Source organism: Pelodiscus sinensis, chromosome 10 (assembly GCF_049634645.1).
Source record: "Pelodiscus sinensis isolate JC-2024 chromosome 10, ASM4963464v1, whole genome shotgun sequence".
Lineage (NCBI taxonomy): Eukaryota > Metazoa > Chordata > Testudines > Trionychidae > Pelodiscus > Pelodiscus sinensis.
In genome coordinates this window covers 19029775-19051808 of record NC_134720.1, presented here as the reverse complement: position 1 = coordinate 19051808, position 22034 = coordinate 19029775, and the positions used below count along the sequence as shown (strand labels likewise).

At 42.4% G+C, this 22034-nt stretch overlaps 2 protein-coding genes across 22 annotated transcripts in view; one reads left to right on the top strand and one right to left on the bottom strand.

The window, feature by feature from the left end:
* The window catches only part of SLC19A3 (solute carrier family 19 member 3), a 30228-nt gene extending 23583 nt beyond the window's left edge, over positions 1-6645 (top strand). For both annotated transcript variants that reach the window (XM_006119887.4, XM_014571932.3), the window contains exons 5-6: positions 1794-1935; positions 6255-6645. In XM_006119887.4, the coding sequence (XP_006119949.2) occupies positions 1794-1935; positions 6255-6410 (298 nt within the window). In that variant the 3' untranslated portion in view covers positions 6411-6645. The remainder of the gene's footprint in view (positions 1-1793; positions 1936-6254) is intronic.
* A 204-nt stretch (positions 6646-6849) lies between these two features.
* The window catches only part of AGFG1 (ArfGAP with FG repeats 1), a 77660-nt gene continuing 62475 nt past the window's right edge, over positions 6850-22034 (bottom strand). For all 20 annotated transcript variants that reach the window (XM_075937598.1, XM_075937607.1, XM_075937605.1 and 17 more), the window contains one exon: positions 6850-21775. In XM_075937598.1, coding sequence (XP_075793713.1) covers positions 21716-21775 — 60 coding nt within the window. In that variant the 3' untranslated portion in view covers positions 6850-21715. The remainder of the gene's footprint in view (positions 21776-22034) is intronic.

Sequence of the window (22034 nt, the reverse complement as noted above, 5' to 3'; positions counted from 1 at the left end):
CTAATGTTTCCTGTCCAATTTGTGCAAGAATGAGCATTAGATGTCCCATGAGTTCCTAGAACACATAATTCTCCCCTCAGAGAGATTTGACAAATTGTTTTTTTCAGGACATGTTCCTGTTTTTTTATAAATATTCTGTCACGCATCATCTGACTTAATGGACCAGTCTCACAACCCACAATCTCAATGCTGTATATTGAGTATTCAACCTAAATTATTTTCAAAAAATCATAGGCCCAAATATTAAATCTTTACACTAAGTAGTGCCAGCAAAACAGGCCTCCCATTTTGCTGGATGCTATACAGCCTATAGCCCACTGGGATTCCACTTGCAGCCCTGTGGCCCCTCTGTTTGCCCCCACCCCCACATGTCTCGTGCATTGGGGCACTGGAGCTCTGCACTTACTTGCTTCCCCCCAGCACCTTCAGAGCCTGCGAATCACCTCATTTGTGCTCCATCCCCATTCCTTGCCCTCCTTCTCTCCTTCCCAGAGCTGGAACACTACAAACAGCTGACTCGTGGCATTCCAGCTCTGGGAGGTAGGGGGAGGAATAGGCCAGGAGTGACCCTTCTTAAAATGCTGGGATGGAGGAGAAGCAGAAAGTACAGGGCTCCAACACCCCCCGGTGCATGTGAGGGTGGGGGCAGCCAGGGGTTCCATGGGCCACAGGTTGCCCATCACTACTGTACAGTCTTAAAAAGCAAGAGTCTTAAATAATATATGTTCAGAATGGCAAACTACAAACAAATTCGCCATCAGGAGTTGGTCCAATAACCCATGTTACTTCACCTACCTGGTTTCTCTAGGACAGTGCAGCTACAACACTTCAGAAAGCTAATATCTTATTTCCAATTAAAAAAAACCCACACAACATATTATGTATTGCAAGAATTTCAAGCAAACTTTTTGAGAACACCTTAAAAAAAAAAAGAATTTTACCAAGATTTAAATAAACGCAAAGAAAAACAGTTGGAAGGGAAAGAAAAACCTTACCGGAATTCAGCAGAGAAGAATTAATCCTCAAACTCCAAACCAGCAGGAGAAACACTGTTCTTAAGAGAATCTGTTAGATCCCAAAGGGCTTATTTGAACCAAGAATGGGAAGGATAGTCCACAAGTTTGAGTGCTAGCCTTGGGACCGGGGAGACGCAGGTTTAATTCCCTATGCCGTCAGAGGCATATTTCCTTTGTGCCTCAGCTCTCCGTATGCAAAGTGGGGATTACAGAGAACACCCTAATCCTAAAGCAGGAGTGGGCAAATACCAGCAGGCAGGCTGGATCCAATCTGCCAGGATTAGCCCCTAGGCAGCGGCTCCCCCCCTCCCCATCATATTTACCTATGCCTCCACAAGTACAGCGCATCACAGCTCCTGCTGGCTGTGGATGCCATTCCCTGCCAATTGGAGCTGCAGTCACCTATACCTTCAGAGGTACAGGTAAATATAGTGGCAGCAGCCCACCAGGGGCTAACCCTGGTGAACTGCTGCCGTTTTATTGCCCTCCCGTGTTCTAGAGGATCGAAGGTGAAACTTCTAACAGATTATACTAATGTGGGGAGTGAGGTGCTTGTAAGGACAGAGATAGAAAACTAATATGTTCAAATACATCTTGCCTTATCTACACGGGGTGTGAGGGATTGTTTAAATGTTACTAACGCTATTATTCAGACACACCTTTTATCCTAGCCTAGACATACTGTTCTACATGTGAATCATCTTCCTTTCCCAAGTGAAAGGGAAGGGAATAGATTCATGTTCTCTGCATTTCAACTAACAAACCATTTAATTTTAGGTTTCAGATTGCTGTCAATCTAAGCATGGAACGCTACGCTTTAATGTTTGGACTCAATAATTTTGTTGCACTGGTGATTCAGACTATTTTAACCGTAGTCATAGTTGATTCAGGAGGTCTGGGATTGAAGGTAGACATTCAGGTAAATAGTATTAATTTATTTCACATTTACTGTTTAAAGTTAGTATCTCATGTACCTTAAATCTGTAAAAGGAATCCTTTGAAGTCATAATTTCTATTTTAAGCAATCAACTCAATTTTTCTTATCCTTTCCTTTGCATAGACAGCACTATTGTAACTTGGTCAGGAGGTTTGAAAGTTTTTACATGAAGCGCATAAATTAGCCCCTCACCCATAGACGACCAGATCCACACTCTAGGATCACATTCTACTGATCCTTTGTTTTTTGCAGACCAATGCACGACTGAGCAGGTAATGTTGGGCTGCTGCCAACTTCGTCTAAGTGAATACAACTAAACTACCTACCCCCAACCCTGCTGAGAAATTAACATATCTCTAGCCACCATGTAACACACGAGGTAGCCTGGACTAAGCACAGAACTAAAGTCAAGAGGTTCCTGCAGTCTCACTCCATCTCAGAAGCCGATTTATTTTGTAACTTAATTCAGATAACTGTACCTTTCTGCCTTAGTTTTCCCATGTGTAAACTGAGGCATAATAGCTACTTGTCTCAGGTATATTCAGTGCTCCCAGTCTTGCTCCCATAAATGTCAGCTGAAATTTTGTCTGAGTTCAATTGCAGCAGGATATGGCCAAAACCTTTGTAAGTTATTTTTCCCTCTTTGGAATCATCATGATACTTTCCAGTTGACTAAAGAGAAGTGGAAAGGAACCATCAGCAACTTGGCTGGAAAAGGAGAAAAGGGACAGAACCATTAAGGTACTATAATAGGAAAGTAAAGAGAGGGTGGAACTGACACAAACATTTTGAGTAGCTGACAAAGAGGGCAAGACATGGAGAGGGGACCCCACTTTGAATCTCTGCTGGATGGCGGAGCCAGTTTGATAATTGCTATATCCTTGCAGCTCTCAGCCATTCTGCACACAGTAGGAATACTATGAGGAGTCCTGTGGCACCTTAGGGTGCACCTACACTGCACTGTTATTTCAAGGTAACTAGCATTATTTCGAAACAAGACGCATGTCTACACAGCCATTCCGGTATTTCAAAATAATTTCCAAATAATGGACGGCTTATTCTGAAATCTGTAAATCTCATTCTACGAGGACCACCACCTATTCTGAAATAGCTATTTCAAAACAAGACTCGTGTAGACGCTCCACTGCTGCTCTTTCAAAATAGCCCCTCAACCAGGGCCATTCTAAGTTATTCCTCCCCAGGGCTTCCTGGGGCTCTAAATCGAGATACTTCAGGGAAGCCTCAAAATTAATCCGAGGCAGGCTTCTCTAATGCAGATGCGCTATTTCGAAATAAGCTATTTCGGAATAACTATTCCAGAATATGTTATTTTGAAATAAATGTGCAGTGTAGACGTACCCTGAGAAACTAACAGAGGGTATGTCTACACTACCCCGCTAGTTCGAACTAGCAGGGTAATGTAGGCATACCGCACTTGCAAATGAAGCCCGGGATTTGAATTTCCCGGGCTTCATTTGCATAAGCGGGAGCCGCCATTTTTAAAACCCCACTGGTTCGAACCCCGTGCAGCGCAGCTACACGGGGCTCGAACTAGGTAGTTCGGACTAGGCTTCCTATTCCGAACTACCGGTACACCTCATTCCACTAGTCCGAACTACCTAGTTCGAGCCCCGTGTAGCCGCGGGGTTCGAACCAGCGGGGTTTTAAAAATGGCGGCTCCCCGCTTATGCAAATGAAGCCCAGGAAATTCAAATCCCAGGCTTCATTTGCAAGTGCGGTATGCCTACATTACCCCGCTAGTTCGAACTAGGAGGGTAGTGTAGACATACCCAGATTTATTAGCGCATAAACGTTCATAGGTAAAACTCACTTCAGATGAATTGGAGTGGAAGTTACAAAGACAGGACTCTAACTACTAGTATAACAAAAGAATGGAGTTACTTATCAAGTGTAGGAGCAGTATTAACAAGGCCAATTCAGTCAGGTGGACGTGGCTCACTCCCAGCAGTTGATGGGAGGTGTGAATACCAAGAGGGGGAAAACTGCCTATGTAGCATGATAACCATTTTAAATCCTCATTCAGTCCTAATTAGATTGTATTAAATTTGCAAATCAATTATTCTGCTGTTTCTCTTATATTCCTGCCTCTGTAATTTTGACTAATTAATCTGTTGAAGTGAGTTTTACCCACAAAAGCTTATGCCCTAACAAATCTGCTAGTCTCAGGTGCCACAGGACTTCTGGTGGTTTGTGTAGATACAGACTAATATGGCTACTCCTCTGAGACTTGTCAGTGGGAATACTGATTCCATCCAACAGCACAGAATACTTCTGTATGTAGAGTATAAAACTATTTGAGTTGGTGTCTTTGTGCCTTAGTTCTCCATATGCAAAAATGGGGATTATAGTGGATACCCTGATCCTAGAGAATGAAAGGTGAAACCTCTCCTAAGAGATTATGGTCATGTGTGGGGGAGGGGCATGTAAGGACAAAGATACTTAGCCTCCTACAAAGAGTGCCATGGGATCTTTCATGACCAGCAACGGCCAGAAACTAGGCGCTCACTCTCTCTCATATCAAAAGAGTGATTTAGCAACAATTCTATAAGCTTAATCCCCAGAGGGTGTAAATTGTCAGAGGTCCACTGAAGTCAATGAAGCTCTGACCATTCACACCAATTGACCCTAGATGTGGCAGGTTTAAGAAATGCCACTCTGGAATTTGCATGCCTATCAGACTTATGCTTTCATGATGCGAACTGTAAAAATAATATGCATTGACAATACAAAGGAAAAGACTTAAGCAAACAAATGTTCACCATATGGGTACTCTAAGTCATCAGATATTTCAGTAAGACAAAAGAGTCCATGGAAAACTCACTTTTGAATATGGAAAACAAAAACATCTTCTGTTAGTTTCAATCTTTACCAAATTTATAGGTGAATGTAGAGTTCCCTCGGTGACATCTCAGAGAGAAATTCCACAATGCTGTTGCTGGCCCTTTGGGCTCCAAGAACACCAAAAAGGTGTTCAGACACACCATTCAGCAGAGGTGTGCCTTCTGAGTTTAGATATACTGTTCCATAACTTTATAGATCTCTTGGCTGGTTAGCACAAGTAGGCAGAGTTCCTGGACTGATGATTGGCACACTACTGATGCCCTCATCCCCTTCATATTCCCCCAGCATGGAGCACCTCTCTCTTGGATTATCCTCTTAGGGTTACATCTGCACAATAACTTGGCTATACTATTTACCTGCCAGATGGTTTTAGTAGCAAAGTTATGTTAATGTCTGACAAAACTGATAGAGAAAGGATTATGGTCAACGGGGAGAGAACTCAAAATATTGTTCAAAATGGTAAAGACCCCTAGGTGGTTTCTTTTCACAGATGCTGAATTAAAGCCCCTACAACAGAGGCACAATAGCAGGCTTATGATAGAATCAGCCATTTTCGAAATTCAACTGGTATCTCTCAGGTATTACTTGACAGTAATTTCTGTTGCTTTTAGTAAATGCTCAGAGCTTTACATTTTTCACAATATTAAAAATATTCCTTCCTCCCCATTCACTGTGAATGGCAAAAAGTTGCTTCCTGACGTGTTAAATTTTGATCCGTGCTACAGTGAAGGTAACAAATGTGCTAAGACAGTACATCTTGAGATCCTGAGATGAAGACAAATTTACAGTACATCTTAGCCTACATACTTATCAGAGGAATGATCATCATTTCTGGATAATCAGTTTATCAGCATAATTGATAAATGTTTGATATGTACGATGTATTTCAGTTAACAGTTTCAGCATCTGAAGTTTGTATGAACAAGGTAGAACTGTAGTATTTTCCAAGATGCAATAAGCCTTATACCAGAAGAAGATAGAATATCATTGATATTGTGCAAACAGATCTTGTGTTCTCAGTCCTGGACCATATTGATATAGTCCTGCTTTCAGAATAAACTAACGTCTCCGAAGGCTGCTCTCTCTTACAATGGTTGCCTATATACCCCAAGGAGCCATTGCAGTAGCTGGTCATTGAGAACCTAAAGAATTATTTGACCACGCCTCCTTTCCTGATCATAGTCTTATGATGTGGGCCAGGAGGGGCAAGGGGCTGGTGTAAGAGCCAGTATGACACTTCTGCATCTCACACAGATCCTCTGGTATCTGATAAGCCATCTAGATGAAATTTGTGCTTGCAGAAATTTAGCGATGGCATGAATGAACAAATGTATAGAATCTCTATACTTACTAGTTCAGAAAGGGGTGGGTATTTCTCCAGAACAGTATGTGTGTTTCACCAATTCTTCTGCATTCTTTTTTTCCTCCCCTCCCCCCAGTTCCTAATTTATGGAGGTTACTTTGCAATCATAGCTGGAATTTTCTTCATCAGAAGCATTTACACAATTGCCTCAATCCAATGCAAAAAAGAAACACAGAATTTCTCCAGTGAACATCAGAACAATAAGGAACAAGCATCAGAAACCAGATTATAACCAGCTATGCTAACATCTGTACCTCTAACTTGTCAAAAATGCCCGCTTGCAAAACTCGTACTGACGTCAATGCAAGATTGCGGTAAGGGGAGCAGCATTTAGTCCTTCATGTATGTCCATGCTAAAAATCACAACAAACTTTCTTTAACCGAAAGAATTGCCTAACAGTTTAATACCAGATATGTTGCCAGCTCTCTTGACCTTATCACAGGTATTGTGGTTTTTTTTTTTTTTTTTTAAATCAAACACCTCACCACACTAGCTTCTGGAATCAAGATACAGAAGGAGACACTCCTGGAGTCATGTGAATGTGTGAAAAATCTCAGTTTTTATTTTGAAAAAAGAGCCATTTTCTGGTTACCTAGGAAAGCTTGACCACTTGAAATGACTGTGCCCTACAGGCTCAGAAACGGGAAACCAATGAAAATGTAATTTAAAAAAAAAAAAGTCATGATTTTAAAACTAATCGTGATTTCTGAACACCTGACATGATTTTTGCATGCTTGAGATGGGCAATACTGGTGCAAATCAAAATTGTACCATTGATCTGAACTGATTTATACTAAGTTATATCTTTCGGAGGAACTGACCTTTTGCCAATAAAGGAAGACTGATTTTATTGGATATGAATTTATTTACACAATAGTATAACTATCGTGCTCTACACGAAAAATGCTAGTTTTCCCTCGCTCAGTTAGGCTTTTGAAAAAATTGTACATGTGCTGCTTCCCATTCCAAAAGCCATTCTATTTGGTAATTAGAGTAGCAAAAACTAAGTGAGAAGAGGGTTTTGCTCATACCTTTGATCAAGGTAGACCCAGGCAGCTTCTACCTACGTATGCTCTATCCTGCTGTACCTTAAAAGAACTACTGCATCTGCACTTTATAACATTTCATCTTAGTTGTGTACCTGTAATGCTGTTTCCTCCCCTCCACTTTTATGATCACTCTTGAAAACTGGACCTTTCACTCCTGGGCTACGTCTAGACTGGCATGATTTTCCGCAAATGCTTTTAACGGAAAAGTTTTCCGTTAAAAGCATTTTCAGAACAGAGTGTCTAGATTGGCACAGACGCTTTTCCGGAAAAGTACTTTTTGCGGAAAAGCGTCCGTGCCAATCTAGACGCGCTTTTCCACAAAAAAGCCCCGATCGCCATTTTCACGATCGGGGCTAAATGAGGGGAGAAATTCAGAAAGCACAGATCTGCCTCACAGATGTCCAGTCTCACATTATACTTTTTTTTCCCCCATAACAAACTTTTGTTGAACTTTCCAAGTATTTCTCAAAGCCAGACTATCAATAAAAGAAAATTATAAATATTTCATATTTACATAAGAGTTTCTCCACTCAAAGCAATTGTACAGATATTACTTACCTAGCCCTACCAATGGCTATATGAAGCACACGGGTAAGTATTATCCTCTTTTCACCCAAATATATGAATAGACAAAGAAGAAGGAAAGATGTGAATGAACTGGAAAAGTTCCAGAGGAGAGCAACAAAAATAAGTAAGTCTAAAAACTTGAGCTGCAAGGACAGATTGAAAATAAATGGGTTTGTTTAGCCTGGAGAAGAGAAAACTGAGGTGGCACACAATTACAGGTTTCAAATATGTAAGAGGTTATTACAAAGAGAGGAGCGAAAAAATGCTCTTGTTCATCTCAATGAGTAGGACAAGAAACAATGGGCTCAAATCGCAGCAAAAGAAATTTACGGTTGACATTAGGAAAAACCATGCTACAGCCCCATTTTTTACTCCACAGTAAAAGCAATAAGGGTTTTTGGGTTTTTTTGTTTGTTTGTTTTTTAAAATGGAGAATTGTTTGCCGCCCATTCTTACCAGCAAGGTATCAGGCTAAAAAAAAGTCATCTTCCCTTTATTCTACAAACATGATCGCTAAATAAATCAGTTTGGGTTGTCTTAAGAGAAATGAATATATAAATATTTAATTCAAAATTTTATTTCTGAAAAAGTGACCTTTTGTATAAACTTACAATTGCTACCTATACAGTAGTTCAGAAATACTATAAACTGGTATTTTAACATTGTACTAAAATAGATATATTATTCTTACTTGATAGCCTGGAGGGTCTGACTGCCACAATGTTCTTATATCTTGTTAGAGTTGCAGCAACAAGCAGCTCTTCAGCCATAGCAGTGGGATATATGAAAATGAACAGGGACTTTTCAGGAGACCCAACACTAGAATTAGCCTATTGCGTGGGTGCTCACTCTATTTCTCATATTTTGCTGCCAACATCTAGACATGTTAGGCTAGCTACGTAATTTTCAAATCATGTTACATGACTTTCATAAAAATAGCAACTTAAATAAAAACCACAACAGTGCAGATTCAAATAATAATTAGTAGTTTGACATTAGTTATTTTATACTTTTTAAAGAAGAGGAATGCATTAGAAACAGTTTGGAGTTCCACTTAAAGTTTATTTTGGGGGGAGGGAGGGACAACAAATATTGCACTGTTTTTACCTGAACAAGTTGTGACAAGAGCATGACATTTAGCTGATTAGACTAGATGAACAGGATAACCAGTGAAATACAATTTCATTAGTTTTTAAAAACTGGTAACTTCCTTACACTGTATTAATTCTCCCACAATCGCAGATGTGCATAACTGCTCCACTCAATGACAGTGAACATACCTAAGCCTGTGATCATCTTCTTTCAGGCCCAGAAAAATCCCCAAACACTCAAAGTTAAAAAAAAATCTCTAATGCTGTTCATAAATTAAAACAAGTCGTACAACAAAACGAGCCTCCAGTACTAAAAGGGAATTTTTTTTTTTTTTAGTAAGTGCATGAGAAATCATTGAAACTCAGCAGAGCTAAAAAGGACATCACTGACAAATATAGAACGTAAAAAGTGACTGGAAAAAAAGTAATTTTAAATTCCTTCTGTGCATGAATCACACCAAGTCATCTTTCTCTCCCTCGCCAAAAAGGAAAGCTACTACATGCAAGTCCTATGGAGTTTAACTCACCTACTAGTTTAAAATTAGATTTCAGACTGCTGTCAGTTTACAGTATGAAACACTTTGATAAGGTTGTTGAATCCAAACACAAAAGCATACAAGTGATTCAGACCACTAACCGTTGTAATGGATTCCAAAGGTCTGAGATTGGATATTATTTGCATTGCACCCAGTTCTGTTGATAAGCATTTTCTTCCTTCTCAAATGGAAATCCTCTGAAAATAGTTACATTTTAAATTTAGCTTTTCCAAAGACTAAATTAGTAGCTAGCTGAAATGGACAGCATTAACTTGAAAAAAGGCTGATTTCAGGTGAGACTGTGGCATTCCCCTACTTGTTTTGTGTACTCGCTTTGTGAAAAATAAAAAAGTCTCTCCCATTTCTGTGTAAAAAACAAAAACAAAAAACACAAAACACGCTAGCCCTGCCATCCTTTCCTCGCACAGAAAAAACTATTAATTGGTCAATATTAAAAAACTAACTAGCCACAGAAAGCACTATCAAATGCATAAAAATTCAGCATACATTTAACATTTGTTAAGCAAATTTCATCCCAAAGTGATTTACAAACATGCCAATAAAGAGGTGGCAAAATAGCCATACTTCATCCTTGCAGCAAAACATAGCAACTAGGTAACAAGATAGAGCAAGAACAACAGAAATCTTCTGCAACCTTAACATATGGGACGTGTTAGTTTTTTGTTTTTTATTTCATCAACAAGATAAATCTGTAAGAGTACTAGTTTTCTTTTTATTCAGGTTTGTGAAGGCAAAGAATGGCATTTCTGGAACCTACATAAATGGATTAATGTTTTCAAGATGACAATTATAGATCTCACTATCTCTCATGAAAAGACTTGAACAAACAAGGACTCTTTGGGTGCCTAAATTCATGAGATTTCTGTAACAATAAAAAAGGGGTCTCATTTTCAACCTTTACAATGTTCAGAAGAAATTTCATGGGTACAGTCCATTACATCTCAGACTGAGCAATTCACAAAGCTATCCTGAAAAGATCCTCACTTCTGCTAGCCAAGTGAGCTTCATGAATCTCTGTTCTTACAACACAGCCACTTATCTTAACATTCACTTTTGACTGCTTAGTCCAGAATGTGTCCATATGAGATGCTCACAATTTGAGCAACTAAAAACAAGTTATTTGGGGCTCCTCTAGCTATTCAAGTGTCTTTTCATTAGTTAGTATTAGCTTTCTTCAGATGACTCAAGTTCATGGTAAAAGTCTATATTTGTTAGTAAAAGGTGCCACAGTACTTCTCATTTTTAAAGCTACAGATTAACACAACTTCCCCTCAGACTTTTCATTAGGGGTCTAGCAGTCAGGCCAAAGAGCTGCACACCCAGGGAATATGGGCCTGCTGAGCGAAGAGGTGAGGAGGAGCTAAGGTCAAGAAAGGCCCTGTTTAGCCAGGCAATGGCTCCTGGATGAAGGGATTCTGTTGTGGTGAGGGACTGGAGGGACTGGAGAGACTGGCTACTTACAGGACAAACCCTGATCCCCTTGAGCAAGTCTCCTTTGTGTGTGTTTGGAGAGAACGTACAGACAACCATGATGATCCCAACAGGTGACTAAAATGCAGCCTGGTTCATAGCCACTTCCACTCCTGGTTCAAGACTGTTCTGGCAGCTCCACTATGCAAGCCCACACTCTGTGCACACATTTGGTAGAGTAGGGAACTAGCCTTCACTCAATTCGCCAGAAGTACCTGCAAACCCCGTTGACCCTCCCATTTTCTGGGAAAGCAGAGACAACCAGAGCTGCTTGAGGAGACAGGCAGAGCTCTTTGTCTTGCATCCCTCAGGAGCAGAAGGCTGTTAGATAGGAAACGAGAGGATTGCAGTAAACATTTTCAGAGGTGTACGAAGAACCCTGAAGCTCTGATCTCTCCTCCCTTTGTGAAAAATGGGTTTGTTCCTGCCCCTTCCCAGGGAAGGGATCCCTGTGGCTTCATGTCCATGTACTCTCTCCCCTCATTCTCCAAGGGCAAGGGAGAAAGGGGTGTAGCTATTTTGCACTGTTAGCTGGGACTTTTCTGAGAAGAAACTTATACCTTTATCTCCACCCAAATGCAGAAAAAACACAGAGCTCTTCCAAAGTTCTCAGGAGCATTCAGAAACACAGATCAGTAAACAGGTAGCAACCAGCAATGCAACATTCCTGTAGCTTATACACCTTGATACTGTTTTGCAGACATGCTTCACTGAAGTGCAAGGAACGAGGAAGAAGCTCATCTCTGACTGACTAGTCTGTTACTCCAGCGTGAGACTAGTTATGCATATTCTAGAGTATTAATGTGACTTTAATAACTATTACAGGTATAAGCTTCACTTTCAAATAGGCCTCTCCAAATGCAGTACTGAGAAACAAACATACAAGAATACAATCCTGCCTTCAATACTTCGTTTTCAAAGGAGCTGAACCCAGAAAAGCACTTAAAATTCACCACAGCCTACGCAAATGTTTAATTATTGCAGTCTATGGGACTTACTCCATTGAGAATTTTATACTGTCATTAGTTGAGTGCTTCCAAAAGTGAAATAAGCAACACAACTACCAATCACCGTATGTGGCACTCTTCCTCCCTCCCCTTTTTTTTGAGGGAGGTGGGGGAGGGTTTAAAAGCACATGCACTTAAGTGTTTTGGAAAATTGGAGCCAATAGTGAGATCACAGTAGAACCTCAACAAAACATTAGTTTTTTCCATCAAAAAAGATTACAACTGAACTGAGACTTTCAAACTTTCAAAACCACATTACGCAGGAGAAAAATGACACTGTTGTCTTAATTCAAATGAAACAAGCAAAGAAATGTCTTTATCATGTCAATTTTCCCCAAAAAACATTACCCCCTAACCTCTAAAACGGAACTTTACTTGCTTTTGTGGGGAAGAGGTTAGGGGGTTCTCTGCTACAGCCTGACTGCATATTTTATTTCCAAATGAGGTATGTGGTTAACCACTCAATTCCTAACTAATGTTCCACAGTCATTTTGCCCCAGTTTACCATCACAGATTTGTCATTCTTACATATTTCTTGGGGAGACTATATTTAATAGACATTTATAATTTAGTTTTCCAACCTTCTAGTATAATTAAAATTTTAGCCTTAATATATAGTTTCTTTCATCAATGAGTTTTTAATTTGGAATTTTACATCTCCATTACTGAATGGCACACACAAAGATGAAGTGCTATAGAAGAGTCAGTTACCGCATACATATGTTAATATTTGTCAATTAATCCATTAAATGTTTTAATATACAGAATTAGAGCATGTGTCACAGCGTGGCAGTACTGCAGTTTCAACTTGTGTTCTCATCTACCCTTCATGCATACAGTTACTATCCAGTGAATAGCCACTAGATCCACAAAGCAGTACTTTAGAATTGCTTGACTACTAAACTGCCATTACACAAAACAGAAGCTGCTATTGCATGAAGAGATGACACTTGTATTGTTAACTAGCTGGAAGCTATACAGAAATACAGAGCATAGGGGCTTTCCTGTCCTATTTGCTTTGAATAGGAAAAATGGGTAGTGGGGTTTGCTAATACATATTAGCCAACCCTGAACTAAAATTGATAAATCCCTAAATGCCTGTTTCACCTGGTAATAGTAAGCAGAAGGAAAACTTACTGTATAAAATTATATAGATAATTTCAAGATGTGCACTATTTGGAAATTATAACTAAACTTACCCAAATGCAACATCTGATTAACTTAAAGGAAAATTTCAGTACTTTTAATGCAAAAGAATCTGTTAACAACTACTCAAAAGCTTGAGATGTAACAAGCAATAGGTAAAAGTTACTGTTGTCCTTTCCTTTTTAACATTTAGAATAGGAATCACCAGTTGACCTTGTGGGTCAAAAAATAAAGTGATAGATTCCCTTGTGCTAGTTAAAAAACCTCTGGGAGAATTCCCAAAAAGTGTCCTTCCAAGATGACCTAGTATTTGAGCTACACTTGCAGCTTTCAGCATGGTTTCAAGACATGCTGATAAGTTCTTCACTTTGAAAATAGTTACATATCTTTAAGAACAGTTGCAAGAAGGTATGTTAACATGATTACAGTCAGGCATGTACACACAAGCACGATAGCCAGAAGATTTTTCCCTAGCAGGTAACTAGAGTTGACCTGGGCTCCCCTGGGAGCAGCACCTTCTTGGTACCAAAAGTAGAACCCAGTCAACCTGCCCCCTCTTCAGATCCTTTTTTGCCAGCTACTCCCACAGATAGGAAGGCGGGAGTGCAGGGACTGGATTGGACATGAATACCACATCTCAAGAAAGACTTTCGAGGAAGCATGTTTTTATTTCGATTTCTTGTTCATGTGCATTCCAATCAGGAGACTCACAAGCTCTCGTTAGGAGGTGGGGTTGGAGTTCTGCACTGACTGAACCTCTGCCCATACCAAAGGACGCATCATTCCTAGTCCAGGTTGCCACTCTAGAGATCTCCTAAGTAGGGATCTGGACCAGAAACCCCCTGGAAGAAGTGAGCTATGAGAGTTGGTTGGGGTACTCCTGCCAACTTCTAGCATTTTTGGATACAAGAAACTATCCATGACAAGCTCCTCTGAACTTTCATCCTGTCCGCCACTGCTATAAACAGTTAGGGAAGACTTCTTAAACAGTTTAGTTCTGTCTTATGTAGAAAGCTAAAGCCCTGCAACATTTAAAATGTTGAGACTGTGTTCCCTAGTATGAGAGTAAGGCTCATGGTAAAACACCAGAAGGAACATGGTCTTGTTTTATATGGAACAGAGAACACCTATGGAAGAAAAGGGTAGGGTCAAAGTTGGACACTGGCCTATGAAAAACCATATAGGATGGTTCCAACGTATGCACTCTAAGCTAAGACACCCTCCTGGCCAACATAAATCACTACCAGGAAAACTACCTTGGTAAGAGAGGTAGAGTAGGGAACATGAGGCCTGTGGCTCAAACAGTGGTTCCATCAGTCTGGGTAGGACCAGGTTAAGATGCCATGGAGGAAGAGGTTGCTGGACCTGAGAAGATAATCTCTCAAGGCCCTTTAGAAACCAACCAACCAACCATGGGATTTGTGAAAACAGATCAGCCAAGTACCTCTAGATCAGGGGTCTCCAAACTTTTCAGCCCGAGGGCCGCATTAACTATCAAACAGCAGTTCGGGGGCCGACTACACACTTGAGGTCCAAATAAAAAACAATCAAAACATGGATGTTGTTTTAAATTATTTATTTAATATTATTTTATTCAGTTATTATTTAATAACACATTGATACACTACACATGAACACCTGTATTAGTGTGAATGGTGAAATTGTTTCCTGGATGCCAAAATAGCAGACATTTCTGGCTTTGCGAATCCGTTTCTCCTGGAAGGGGGGGGGGCTTTTCCCCCTGCTCTCCCCTTCCTCTGCACGCTGTCCTCCCCTCCTGCTTGCCACCGCTCACTCCTTCCCCCCCCCGGGCGGAAGGGGTCACCTTTTTAAAGTTCCCGCCGGGGTTCACGTTCCCCCGCACGTCGCCGGGCGGGCGTTACCACCACCGTCCATCCTGCCCCGATTGGCCGGCTGCCCTGTCAGTCTGGGCGGGGGAACGCCGCCCGTGCTAACCCCCGCCCCCTGCGCCGTTTGCCGCCGCGCGGCCGCTTGTCAGCAGAGCGGCCCGCTTCTCCTGCCCCGGCGCGGCGTGAGTACACGCCGCACACCCCTGACAGGGCCCCCCCCGCGGCAAGAAGGGCCCGTTCGGCGGCGCCCCAGGGACGGTCTCCACGGGCTGGATGAGAGGGCCTCGCGGGCCGCATCCGGCCCGCGGGCCGTAGTTTGGAGACCCCTGCTCTAGATGAAGAGCAGATAATGTAGCTAAGTGGATCTTAAGAGAAAACCTATAGACCTTGTTGTTTAAGAACAATCAGGTAGTCTAAAATGGTCCATATCGCTGTGCATAAGGGGAAATCCCTGCTGTGTTGACCAGGAATCTCTTCCACTTGGCAAGATAAACAGATCTTGTGGATGGCTTTTTCTACTGCTTAGCAAAACCTCCTGAACCTGTTCTGAGCAGGAAAGCTCCAACAGGTTTAGCCATGGAGTTTCCATACTGGGAGATGTAGTGACTCGAGGTCCAGATTGCATAAGCTAACAGGCTCTTGTTAGAGAAGGTCCAGGACCAGGGGGAGCAGAGCCAGTTTCTGTACTGACATGTCCAGCAGGGAGATATACCAATGTTGACTCGGTATATCATAGATATACCAAGCTGGGGCTATGAGAATAACTCTAGCCCGGTCCCTCCTGATCTTGATGAGTACTTTGTTTACAAGCATGTATTAAAGAAGGGCGTTCCCCTCCCACCGCCACACACAGAATCATTGAAAGTTGAATGGTGTCTGCAGTAAAATCTGGACTGTGGTTCTGCAACGAGCAGAACCAATGGCACTTCTTGTTGTGACATGTGGTGAAGAGATCCACTGGGGACAACCCCACCTGCAAAAAAGTGATGACAGTGTCTAGGCAGAATGACTACTCATGCTTGTGGAAGGACTTGATGTGATCTGCTAGTTCGTTCGGTTTCCCCAGTACGTACAAGGTCTGCAGGTACACAGAATGTTCTATACAAAAATCCCATAACATGAGGGCTTCTTAGCATGCACCCCTCTGTTAATATATAGATCATTGCCAGTTTTATTGTCTGTGCTGACTGAAATGCAGTGTCCCGCCAGATAGAAGCTGAAAGCTTGACAGGCCAGATAGATTGCTCTGAGCTCTCATGTTAATGGGAAGGGCCAAAAACCTTGAGTCCTAAGATCTAAGTGGGCTTCCCAACCCACATCTGATGTGTCTGTCACTAGGGATAGGAATGGTTGCTGGGCCACAAAGGGGACTTCTGTGTAAACCATCTGAGCATCCATCCACCACAGGTGGGAGTCAAGAACTATCCTGGGCAGTATTACCCTATGTGCAGATTGTCTGCCCAGTCTACAGCCTGATGCTAGCCAACACTGGAGAGATCAGAGTCTGAGCCCATCATACTGCACCTCAAATGTACACACTGCCATGTGCCCCAGCAGCTTCAAGTACATCCTTGCTGTTGTAGTGGGGACCTGTCTGAGTACCTGGGCATTAGTGTTTGTGACAGCGTGTTGGGGGTCCCCCGTCTCCTGCACCCCGAAATGGCACAAACAGACTGCACCCACCGGTGGAATAGAGGAAGTTTATTGCCTCTCCAGGATACAGCACAGCACAGATGTAGTCTGGTCACAGAGCTGGGCTAGGATGCCTCAGGCCCCCTTGAGATGGGAGAGACTGGGCCCCTAAACTCCAGCCTCTTTCCCTAGGCTCTCCTCCTTGCTCCCAGACACCAACTAACTCCCCCTCTTCCACCCCTGCCCCCCAGCCAGGGCAGCATTCCACCTTCCTTTGTTCCTCTCCATGGGGGGTGGCTGGCCATGCTCGTTTGCATAGTGACTCATCCTGTTTTGCTGGGTCGCGGTACCCACGGCAGCAGCATAGAAACCAGCCAGGTACCCCCACTACGTCACAGTGTTAAACCTGGGTTCTGGGAGAAATGCCTTTGTCTGGTTGGAGTCTAGGATTGCTCCCACAAACTCTATCTGGTGACAGCTCAGATTTGGTCTTATTTATGAGACAGATTGTTGAATGCATCTGTGATAAACCTGAGATGAGCGTTCACCTGAGACTGGCCTTGATCAACCAGTAGTGTAGGCACAGGAATACTTTGACACAGTGTCTGCGTAGGAAGGCTGATACCACTGCCATGCATTCTGTAAACATTCTTGGAGCAGCTGATTGGTGGGACTGAATTGGCAGAGGATGTTGTTCACTACAAACCTGAGGTATTTCTTGTAAGAAGGTTAAATAGCAATATGAAAATAGCATACCTTAAACTGGGCGTGACATACAAGTCCATTGGGACCAAGAAAGGGATTACAGAAGTCAAGGAGACCATGTGAAACTTGATTTTTTTTTTTTTAAAACACAAATTTGTTGAGTTTTCACAGGTCCAGAATAGGCCTGAGCCCACTTTTGGCTTTCGGAATTAGGAAATAATGGGACTAAGAAACCCTGTCCCCAGAATTAAGTAACTTGCTGCACGAGCTAGGAGCAAGTGCATCTCCTGGATAAGGAGTTGTTCATGAGAACAGGATCCCTGAAGAGGAATGGGGAAGGGTGAGTGGAAGGGCAGAGAATTGGATGAATATTCCCTTTTTACCCAGTGCAGGACTCAGTGAGCCAATGTGATGAGAGACCAAGCATGGTAGAAAGGGGACAGTCAGTATCAGAAGGCAAGGCACGGTGGATCCAGCTGCATGACTTGTGAGTCCCCCTTGATAGTTCCATCAAAAGGTCTGCTTATGCCCAGATGATGGTTTCTGTTACCTGAACTGGGCAAGCCAGGATTCAGGCCATTTCCAGCCACTTATTCCTCCTTCTCTGGCCTTCCTGACAGCCCAGAGGTTTTATGGATGCGGGGGAGACAGGAGGATTAAGTGCCTCCTCTGTGTGATCGGCCTGTTAATGTTAAAAGGACTAGTAGCTCTCAAGTCCTTGAGGCAGTGAAGCCTCTTATCTGTCTTCTCCAGGAAAAAAAAAACCCCACAGACTTTCAAAGGGGAGATCCTAGATTCTTTGACAGACCTTATATGGCAGGGATGAAACCTGAGGCCAAGAACTCTGTCACATGGGCAATACCCATGGCCACTACCCTTGTGGCAGCATCCAGGGAAGCTTGTAACGATGCCTTGCAAATCAACTTGCCCTCCTCCTCCAGGGCCAAAAATTCAGGACAGGAGTCCTGGGGTAGTAGCTCCATAAGTTAAGCCATGTCCAAGTGGTATTGTAGGAATACCTACTTCAAAGGGCCTGCTGATTTGAAATCTGGAGCTGCAGACCTTCAGTGGCATAGACTTTTTGACTATTCAATTGAGATGCTTTGCCTCCCTATTTTTTTGGAAAGGGACCCTGAAAGCCCCAACATCCTCACTGGTTAGCTACATGAATGACAAGTGAGATGGGGGAGGGTGGGCGTACAGATGTTCATACCCATGCAATGGGACAAAATAGCACCTTACTTTTCTTCTCGGCTGCAAGGGCCACAGACTCCGTTGTCTTCCCCAGGATCTGTGTTGTCCAAAATGGTCTTTACTAATGGCAGGGCAATCTTTCATGAATTCTTTGGCCTGAATACTCCCTTTCCTCAAGAGCTGTTGCAGGGCTCTATCGTCTTCAAGGACTGGGATCATGGCTGTGGTAGCTAATGCCTCATCTGGGAAGGATGAGAATATTGTCAACCTTATAGGCTATTCCTCCATGCTAGCCCCCCTAAAGGGGTCTCGGGAATGGGGTTCCTGGTGGAGAACCGGGTCTGGGTGATTTGCCGGTGCCTTTCAAACAGAGGATGTAGCCAACTCCACTTGGTGCATTTGCATCCTTGTTGTCAACACAAGGATGGGAACCGGTGAGGCAAACAATGGTGTTGGCCCCAGTACCAGAAGAACCAACAGTGTCTGAGAAGGTCCTGCCAGTGCTGGTACTGATGCAGAGATCGCTGTTTAAATCAATATGCTGTAGATCATGGGCACAGTGAGAGACAACAAAAACATCGGTGCCTGCAGTGCCAAGGAGAGGCACAAAGGAGACTGAGGACACCGACATTGCCTTGGAATTAGAGTGAGGAGGGTGATCCTGGCTCTGGTGAAAAACCCAAGGTGTCCAAAATGACCCCCGTCATGGTCTGCCATTGCACTGGCCGCAGTGCTGAGTGGGAGCTGCACTATTGCCTCGCCAGGAAGATTTCCTGCTCCTGATTGCACTCCTGCTTGAGCTATAGAAGTCAGACTGAGTCAGAGGCCTCTGATGCTGAAGACCAAGGAGCTGCTGTACTCCCGGGTACTGAAGGGCCTCGAGTGGGGCTTTGGGAAGTCCTAGGCTGGGAGAGTGACGTGGCACAATTGGTGATTGCATCATTGTTGCCGGCTTGCTGCGGGACAGTGCAGATGGTCATTCTCTTGTGCAACTTGCCCCGCCTCAGTGGGGAGAATGGCACTGTGGCATACATGAGGTCCTGTGCAGAACAGAAAGCCTCTGGTATCAAAGGTCGTTACAAGTCCCTGGTTGGGAGTGGTGACAACAGGACTTGCAGACTCAACCCTCCTTGTGTTGGGAGGAGTCGATGCAAGGTCATGTGGTGGCAGGGTCGCTAAGTTGTGGCCCTACTTGGGGGTCTCAGTAGCAGACTCCCTGTTCTTAAAAAAGTGGCAGAGTGATCCTTATCATGCTGCTGCTTTTTGAGGCACTGGGGATTGAGAGTAGTGCCTGCGTCCTGGTTGAGGAACTCTTGGAATGGTCACATGGTACCAGACCCACTAATGGCGCAGGTGGGCTCCATACAAAGAACGATTAACTCACTGCTGCATCTGAAGACTGGTTTCCGTCAGTATCACCTTCAGCCATTCTGCTCCACCCTTCAGGATGCTTGGTCTGAAGTTCTTGCCCTTGGATGGATTTCACCTTGACACCTCAGACAGTGTGGGGATCACTCATAGGCATGCACTTTGCACAGGTTTTGAAGCCTGGCAACCTAGGCATATCCCACTATTGGGGACACAAGGGAGAAGCCTTCCCAAAGAGCCCTATTAATACTAAGTAATTAAATCTGAATTATACCTATTAACTATGAACTCTGTACAATTATATGTAAAAGCTAACTGGTAGCACACTCAAAGACAAGAGCAGAGAAGTTCTACCTAATCGTCATCAGTGGTAAGAAGGAACTGAACAGAGGGCAGGTCAACTGGACTCTATATTCGATGCCATGAAGGTGCAACTCTAGGTGGCACACAGGCTGACCCAATGACTAGCTGATAAGAGTAAAATCTTCCTCGTACCATGCATACATCCACGTACGCACCTGACTGGAATGCACATGAACAATCAAATTGTTTCAAGTTATCCTCTTACTACAATATTCTGAATCAATGAAATCCAGACCTATTGGTCAGTTGGATTATTATGTCATATCAGAATTACAGTAGATTGCAGCATGAAAAAAAAAACTTTCAAAAAACAGACCAGCCTGATATATATTTACAACATAATATCTGATACAACTGGTAATTGAATCTATTGTTGTGGCCAAATATCCTAAAAATCACACATCAATGTACAAGCATTCAGGATAAAGACTAACTAAGAGCTAGTATCTTATGTAAGTTCACAAATGGGCGCTGGTGAATAGCTGTCTCTTTAAGCACCTATGTCCAACGCTTTAGTTGATACAAACACTCACAAAACCTCTATCCAGCTGCTGCCTAGCTCTGAGGACACTTGCACACACAGACATCTGATGTCTGCTGGGCAAGCGCATGCAAAGGCTTCTAAATCCTGATGCCACCCTACAGCTAACCAGTGCATGAAGGCTTTACCTAAGTTTGACCTGAATGGTACTGAAAGGAGAGAAATGAAATAGTATCAAGTTGACTTGCTGAATCATATGGAAGTTTTGTCCTCAATTTACCTGTAAAACCTGCAGACTCATTGTGTTTGCCTTGTTTCATTTAAGTGTTCATGGATGGACCAATGTACCAGTGCGCACACTGCTTACATTTCAACCCATTTTTTGTTACTGCACAGCAGCAAGAATACACATAGTCTTTTTTTCCTAATATTTATTTTTTTCACCTGCAAACTGTAGCAAAACATGATCAGCTTTATTAGGCAGACAGGTATCCCTCTACATTATAGAGAATGTAGGCATGTATAAATAGAAGAGCTCTTTAGGAATGGAAAACGTTTTGAAGAATGAACAAAACCTCCAATTTGACTTCATGACTTCCAATAGCAATGGTTAAAATGATGTAGGTAATTCATTCCAAGAGATACAACAGCACCTCAAGGTGGCTGATCTATTTCCCCAGTAACATTTTTCACATAACAATGTGTTAAAGTTACAAATACTGATATGCACAAATAGCTATTTTCTAAGAAAAAAATATGTACAGTTCTGCAACATAATGAATGTGGTATCTGCAATTACTTATTAGCCAATTTTTAATATACATGATACCGCTACGTTTCTCCTGCCATTTCACAGGTTAAGGATGTTACCATAGCCTCCCATTTTGCACATATTACCTAGTGGTTTTAATACACAATGCAGGTTTGTTTGTTTTTTTTTTATTAAAGACTTCTTGTGTTTAAAGCTAAGATCAGTGAAACAAGACAACAGTGCAAGAGGCGCAGAGATGTTATGTGACCACATAAGAGTTCTTTTGGGTAAAAGTGTCTATAAGGCTATAAGAAAGGATTTGTTGAGGAGGTTCCTGTTGGAAATTGTCCTGTTGGTGCACCAGCCTGAAAAATAGACAAGACCAAAAAAAAAAAAATCAAATGCACAAACTTTTTGCACATATAAATATGTACTGTATCTAGATGGAATTTTAAAAAAAAAAAAGACCAAACACCTATTACTATCTTGGTTTAAAAAAAGCTTCCTTTTTATGTTAAGCTTAGTATTTTATGTATTGTACTTTTTGATGGTTTAATATAATTGTACGTAAATACCTTGGTCTGATTTTGAAAAGCCTTATCAATGCCATGCCATCTGAATATT